The sequence below is a fragment of the Carya illinoinensis genome, chromosome 14 (assembly GCF_018687715.1).
Source record: "Carya illinoinensis cultivar Pawnee chromosome 14, C.illinoinensisPawnee_v1, whole genome shotgun sequence".
NCBI classification, from domain to species: Eukaryota; Viridiplantae; Streptophyta; class Magnoliopsida; order Fagales; family Juglandaceae; genus Carya; species Carya illinoinensis.
In genome coordinates, this window is record NC_056765.1 from 23837064 (window position 1) to 23845204 (window position 8141).

An 8141-nucleotide genomic window follows, 5' to 3' on the forward strand; every position below is an offset into this window, starting at 1 on the left:
GACGAGGTGGCTATGAATATGAGGGGATTATGGCTAAAAATAAATCAGCTTGTTTTTTAAAACAACTTCAAAAACCTTGGACAAGTGATTAGTGCAGCAAGGGATGAAATAATGGATTTTCAGTTAGTCTAGAACATGGATCTCAAAAAGCCATCAAGCAACCCTGTAGATAAGCAACGAAGGTGGAAGACACCAAGTGAGGGCTATGTAAAGGCTAACTGGGATGCAGCTATCAGCCTAAAACAAAGAAAAATGGGGATATGAGTAGTTATAAGGGATGAATGTGGAGAAGTTCTAACAGCTTGTTGTGATCAGAAGAAGTATGTGCAGCAACCAACTATAGCAGAATGCATGACCCTCTAGAAAGCTATGGAACTGGGTAGAGATCTTGACTTCAATAGAGTAGTCTTGGAAGGTGATGCATATACCATTGTGAAGGCTGTCGATAAGGATAGTAAGGACTATCCTGCTTATGGAAGCATAGTACAAAATGCAGTACAAAAATTGGATTGTGCAATTTCTCAACAAAAGCTCAAATGAAGTGGCTCACATTTTAGCAAAGATGGCTCTTAGTTTAGAGTCTGAGATAGTTTGGATGGAAGATATACCAAGTTGTATTTCAGAAAGTATAGAAAAGGATAAGGAATGTATGAACAATGTTGATTACAAATAAATACAAATTGATTTTGATTCAAAAAACAAAAAAAAATACACCAATAATAAGTTAGAAGCTAACTTATAGTTATGTCGTATAATGTAAAACAAAGCGTAACTGAGTACAAACTAAATTGAGATATTTTTCTAAGGTTAGAATATCTCACTATATTCTTATAAAACCAACACTTACTAACTTAAAACTAAAATTGCAAAGTTAACCCTCTACTTGTGGAAAATTATAATTTTTCTCATAAAATAAAAATTTTGCATATGAACCAAAGTTTTGAATACCGTACCGAATGTCGTACCGGTCAAGTCACTAGAACGAAATATTTCGGTACCGGTACCGTTTCCGGTACCGTTTCGCGTACCGTTTCGGAATAATATTTCGGTACCGATACGGTACCGGTACCGTTTCGTGTACCGTTTCGGAATAGTTTATACTTGAATAAATTATATATATATATATAAGCATTAACTGTATTTCAAAATAATAACAAAATAAGTCATAAACTCAATACTTCTCAATACAAGTTTTAAGTTTTAAGTTACAAACTAAATAAGTTCTTAATCCAACTATTAAAATAAAATCACTCATCCTCATCAAAAAGACAATAAGGAGCAAGATTCGACATGTTAATCAAAATATTTTCATCAATGTCACCACCATCATCAACATCAACACCAACATTATCAACGTCTTCCTCATTTAGTGAGATTAATGGCTCCTCAATACTTGCCCAATCCAAATCTTCTCCATCAAGAAGCTCAGATTCTTCACTCACCCATTCTTCCATCAAGTCAATATTTTCAAGATTGATTGGATTTAAAGCATCTCTTCCCTTTTTTATGCTCCTGTCAAAATAAAATCAAACATAATTGAAAATATTATATATATTTTCAAAAGTGAAAGACATTAATATTAAAAAAATTTACCTCTCTCGCAGCTTCAAGTTATAACGAACAAATACTAAGTCATTCAAACGTTTATGTACTAATCTATTTCTCTTCTTCGAATGAATAAAATCAAATGTACTCCAGTTTCTCTCACATCCAGTTGCACTACAACATTGACTTAGTACTCGAACAGCAAACCTTTGAAGTGTTGGAACCTCGCAACCAAATTGGGTCCACCATGCAACTATAACAATAATGCAATTATAAATTATTAATTAAATGCAAGTAAAATAAAATAAGATAAAATTTAAAGTACAAAGTCACAGTATTTAACAAATGATATTAATAAATGATAATACCTGGATTAAGCTTATCACGCTGGCGGATTGCTAAAGCATGTCCAAACTCACCTACTGCATTATTATACGAGTCAAGTTCTTCAATGATCTTGTCTTGATCATCAGGATCAAGTGCCATCTTCATAACACAACTGTTGAAGCCTTTTATAACATCATTTTTTTTTTAAAGCTGGGGCTATAGAAAATTCCAGGGTTAAGAAGACAACTCGCCGCATGTAATGGACTGTGAAGCTGCTTATCCCATCTAGAATCAATGATCCTGGTGAATGGACTGAATATACTAACTTTGTTATTACATCTTGCTTTTATATTCTCTTTGGCTCTTTCCATTGCATCATACAAGTATCCCATTGCAGGCTTCTCATCCCCGTCAACAAGTCGTAGAACACGAACCAAAGGCTCACTAATTTTAACAATAAATTGACATTGAGCCCAAAACTCTTTATCTTCTAAAACAATCCCAGCTATCTCTTTCCCTATGATACTTTTAAAATGGCTTGATGCAATCCATTTATCACAAGTAAACATTTGTCTCAGTTCTTTCTTAAACAAGAGCAAGCATTGGATACTTAAAAAATTTGTCGCAAACCTTGTAATTGCAGGACGACACAAATCATGACCTTTGGTGAACTCTTGTCTCATCAATGCCAAAACCCAACCATGGTTATAGATGAACTTTGTTATCTTTTTTGCCTTTTTTATAGTATCATCAATAAGGGGAAAATATCTTGGATCAGAAAAATTCTCCAACATCAAGTCTATGCAATGAGCTGCACAAGGGGACCAGTAGAAAGAGCCATACTTCTGCTGTAACTTTTTTCCTGCAGCTTTATAACTTGCATCATTGTCCGTTATGAACTGCACAAGATTCTCAGCTCCAATTTCTTGAACAACCTCATCAAACATATTAAACAATGTTTCAGCATCTTTTCTAAGGTCAGATGTATCAACAGACTTCAAGAACATTGTACCTTTTGGACAATAAACTAAAAAGTTGATTATTGATTGTTGCTTCTGATTTGTCCAACCATCTGCCATTAGTGTACAACCGGTGTCATTCCAAACCTTCTTAATTTGTTGCAAATAATCTTGAACCTCATTCACTGTCATCTTTAACAAATTTCCTCTCAACTCATATAAAGAAGGGCCCTTAAATCCTGGCCCGATAGCAGTCATGGCATCGATAGCTGGTTGATAAAACTTGGATTGAGCCGCATTGAAAGGCAGATTAGAATCATACCACCAGCGTGCTACAGCCATCTTTGCTTGTACAAGCATCTCATTCGAACACATAGAACTCTTAATTGAAGGTTGGGCCCCAGGAGTTGTTCTTGGAGCAAAAAATCTACTTAATCCCCCCACTGACTTTCCAGTTCCAGATTCTCCTGACTTCCCCTTACCTTTTGAAAGCTGAGATTGTCCTTCCATACTATTACTATCATCAATATCATCAGATGTTAAATCTATATCACCTCCAATCTCTGAGCTTATTTTTCTTTTCTTCTCTTTGCTTCTTTTAATTTCATCAAGCAAGTCCTTCATTTGCCATTTTACATCTTCAGAGACCTTTTTACATGCCTCTACATTGCCTGGAATCCCAGCTAGATGATACTTCAATCGAGTGATCCCGCCACCTTTAATTACTTTATTACAGTATAAACATTCAGTATTATTTCTTGCCCCTGGCACTGCACGTGCATGGGCCCATGCTGGATCTTCTGATCTTACAGGAGCAAGTGTTGTAGATGTAGCACCGGTTGATTGACAACTAGACATTTTTATACTCCTATAAAACAACCTCATAATTCAACACTTATTCAAATTTAAGTGTTCAACACTTAATAGATTGAAACTTAACATAATTTATCAAATGGATTAAAAAATATTGTTGTCATTTGTAAATTAATTAGCCTCAATAAATTCAAGTTTCTATACATGCATGCATGCGTATATATATATATATAGAGAGAGAGAGAGAGAGAGAGAGAGAGAGAGAGAGAGAGATCCAACCTTTTCAAAGTCTAAGCTCCCTTCACAAACTATGTTGACAGAAGAAACGCTAGGATCATGACTGTGATCATGAGAGTGGTGATGATCATGATTTCTGCATATGAATACCAATATAATTGTTATAACTTATAGATTTATATAGTTGTAAAACCTAAAAGAGTAACAATAATTTTTTTTTGTTATTTGATATTTAAATAACAAAATTAAACCTACTCTTTTTGTTTGTCTGCTGTAGTTTAGTCAACTATAATATATGCTTTCTTTTTTTAACACGTACAGAGCTTTTCCTAAACATTCTTTTATATATTGGCATTGCATGCAAATATAAAATAGGCTAGTTTGATCCATCATAGAGATATTAACGATTGATTTTAGAAATAAATTTAATATTTAAATTATATTTTATAAGAATAATGTTAGACTTAGATATAAATTATAATTCTAATACATGTAAATTTTGCACTCTTTTTTTTTTAAAAAAGATTTGTCATTAAAAAATAATTTGTTTTTAAATATCAAATTTATATACTTATTGCTAATTCTTATTGCTAAATCATGAAATATTATAGGCCCATATATCTTCTCAATTACTTTTTATCAATGTGCAATTCCTTCAACTCAAGTTTCTAGCCTCCACATGAACATATAACCCATGTTAGACATTTTAAGAGACATCTTACGACCAATCATTCGCTGCAGTGAACTATATAAAATCATTTTTTTTATAGGTGAAGTATATAAAATCATCTTAGAGGGATGCTACTTATCATCCCACACCACACACTATACAAAATTTTTTTATTTTTTTATTTTTTTAAACTAATTGAGTTGTTCTACTTATCATCCATACACCACATACTTGTTATGGGAAAAAGGAAAAAAAATTAAAAGAAGTGTGGTGTGTGGTGTGTGAGGATGATAAGTAGATTTATTCAATAATCTAAACTGTCATTCCCTAATCCTCATATTCTGCAACCTTTACCTTCACACATTTGCATTTTACTTCCTTTTTTTTATCCTTCCCTGTAATGCCCACAATCCCATCCTACAGCCCAACACCAAAACATGCTATTTCTTGACTGCCCATTTTACTATAGAGCATTTACTAAACTCAAAATTCAATCTGACCCATTTATCCAATTACTCGAGTAAACACTTGAAAACTTTGAATAACAGAGCCAAAACCAAAGCTTTGGTATATGTCCAGTGGACTTGAGCTATGTCTATTTATATCAATAAAATCCTTATTTTACCGATAACAAAAAAAAAAAAAGACAAAACCAAAAGCATGAACTTTTTATCAATTGCAGAAATAAAGATTAGAATAAAAAACCAAGAAGAGAAGGAAAAAAAAAAAAATTACAGTGCCGGCAACAAACAGATCATCAGAGAAGAAAAAATAAATAAATAAGAGAAATAGGCCAAAATATAAAAAACAACTAATTAATTTAATGAGTAGTAATTATTAATTTATTATCTTTTTATCTATGCTATTGCTACCTGTAATGGAGAATTGGAGATGATGCAAATGGACTCCAGGAGACGGGCTGCAGCTGCACGGCGCAAAGAGAAGGCAATTCACGGGAAAGATGAGATGAATCAGTAAAGACAAAGTAAAAGCAACTAAAGTCTAAAAGTAAACCTAAATGCCTAAATGACATAAATAACCTTGGCCTTTCACATAAATTACAAAATTGCCATAATAACAAAACCGGCTGAAAGCCTGAAACTTTCTTCAGGAATTTAAAATTGTGTACCGGCCGAAACATCTATTCCGGCCGAAATCCGGAATACCGGCCGGTACAATCACATACCGGCCGGTACACCCGGTATTTTGACCGGTACGAAATACATATTTTTCTGTACCGGTCTAGATACCGGTACGATATGTACCGGCCGTACCGGCCGGTACGGTACGGTATCAAAAACACTGATATGAACTGCAAAATTTGCCATAATTTACATTTCTCTTGTAAATTTTATCCTAAATCTGAATATCAACTCATAAAAATTTAAAACAAAACACAACTATGAGAAATAAGCATAAGCCAGAACACTCTTAGGCCAAAAACCAAACTTTTGTTGCTACTTAACTTTCCAACATACTAACATTTTTAAACCAATTTTATCAACTCTCAAAAATCACATCCTTGGTTCTAAAATCATGATAATAAATCAATTTACACATTGCATGAAAAAATTAATTCACTATACCATAGAAAATGCCAAAACATCAAAATAAGGTCACACAAAACCAACTAAAACCAACTCTTAATGTTCTTGGTCTAATACTTCCAAATCAACTCCAAGGATTTCAAAGTTCATAAATAATCTCCTAACATTCTAATCATTCAAAAAAAAAAGTGATATCATGCTTGCCTAAATAACCAAAAATCACAAAATACAACTCAACACAAACGATTTGCACGACGACCATGAAACCAAGTATGGTATGCTTTAGACATGAAACAAAGTGACTAGATCCTTGATTTTTGCAATAAAACTTGAGGTAATACAACCATATACTCACATTCAAGTCTTAACTATATCTAACCATTAAATCTAGTATGTCATGGCAAATATTTCATCAAAACAAATCATCATACTTGAGAGCCTCTAGATTGACCTTAAACCAAACTCTCAATCAGTAGATCAAAGACTTAAGAACATCATATATGAAAATCAAAGCCATGGGATTACGTTTTTAGAGCTAAAATTACAAACTACTCCAAAATAGAAACTATTCTGAGCAAAGCATTCTCTATTACTTTGTAATCATGCAAAACTCTTTCATAAATACTAAAATGATTTGAATCCAATCCTAAGTTTCATGTAAGTGTGTTAACACTTCAGCATAGTAAGATCTACCCATCACCCATCATTTCACAAGAAACTTCACAAGACTTTCAAAATTTCACACAAACATCAAAACTGTCAACACCTAGATTTTACATCATCAAACCAAACTTTTACCCATAAAAAAGGAGTTGGAATGCAAGAATCAAACTGCCTAAAAGAAATGCCTCACAACTCTCTCTCAGTTTGCTCTAGAAATAAAAGTGAAAAGTGGCTTAATGTGGAATGATATTGTGAGGGGCATGAGGTGTATAGGAGGGTTGACTTAGCGGTTAAATTATGACACTTTGACAGGAGAGGTTGCTTGTGAAAGTGGAGGAGAAAAGAACTAAAGTGCTGTTGGTTTTTCTGCTATAGATTGGACTAGTGATGGGGGTGGTTTTAGCTTGCCATCACTAGTTGGGGCCAATCATGTGGTGGCAAGATAGCCTAGGCTTGGTCTGGTAAGAGGGAAAAGACATGCTCAAGAAGGTTAAAGGTTTTCGGTTGTGCCAAAGATTGCTTAACTGAATGGGCTCAATTTGGGGATTACTTAGGATTTTAGCTAGGGTTAAACCCAATGCAAAGTTTTTTGGTTAAATGTATTTACCAATATGTAAAAGTGTAGATTTGAGTGGTTGATTGCATGAGGAAGTGATTTAATGAAATGATTAACCACTTAATCAAAATCGAGTGGTTTAGGATTTGGAAAACAAATTTAGGGTGTCAGTTTTCTCTAAGGATTTAAGGTTTTGGTTGGCTTCCAATAATTTGGAGTTTTATTAGAGTTGAGACCCTCTTTTGGTTAATCAAATAGTATTTTGGTTGGATATAATAGTATTTCATGTAAAGGACATGATCACATGGCTTGAAACAATCTCCATTTCATGACATTTGTCCTCCACTTGAACTTTTTATTGCACTATAACATCCTAAATATTCCTACGAGTATAATAGTACAATTCGTTTTGTGGAATTCAACTCTTAAGTGCCTTAATTAAACAGAAAGGCACTCTCATCTACTATTCATCTAGCAAACTTAAAACTTTTTATTACACCGTAAAATTCTAAATATTCATCTAAGTCTAATAGGGTAATTCATTTCGTATACTTATACTCCCGAGTACCTTAATTAAATAGAAAGGCAACTCTATTGCCATAGTTGATCAAGATTTGACTACAATAATAGACTAAAACCTAATCGATTGCTCGATCTTGAAATCCTTTCGGGATCTCACGACATTTCTAAAGTCTAAAGAAATTCACCTCTCCTAAAAAGAAGATTTCAACCTCAATGTTTGAATGCGCATATATAAAAATATAACTAACTACTATAAACAAATAGTGAAGAAACTCACATGGCTAATATCCAAACTAAACACG

The 8141-nt window shown here is 33.4% G+C and overlaps 1 protein-coding gene across 1 annotated transcript; it reads right to left on the reverse strand.

Moving 5' to 3' along the window:
• Positions 1 to 2057: 2057 nt before the first annotated feature.
• LOC122293705 lies at positions 2058 to 3689 on the reverse strand. The gene has a single exon (XM_043102208.1). It carries the CDS (start codon positions 3687 to 3689, stop codon positions 2058 to 2060), a length of 1632 nt encoding a protein of 543 aa, XP_042958142.1.
• Between the last annotated feature and the right edge of the window lie 4452 nt (positions 3690 to 8141).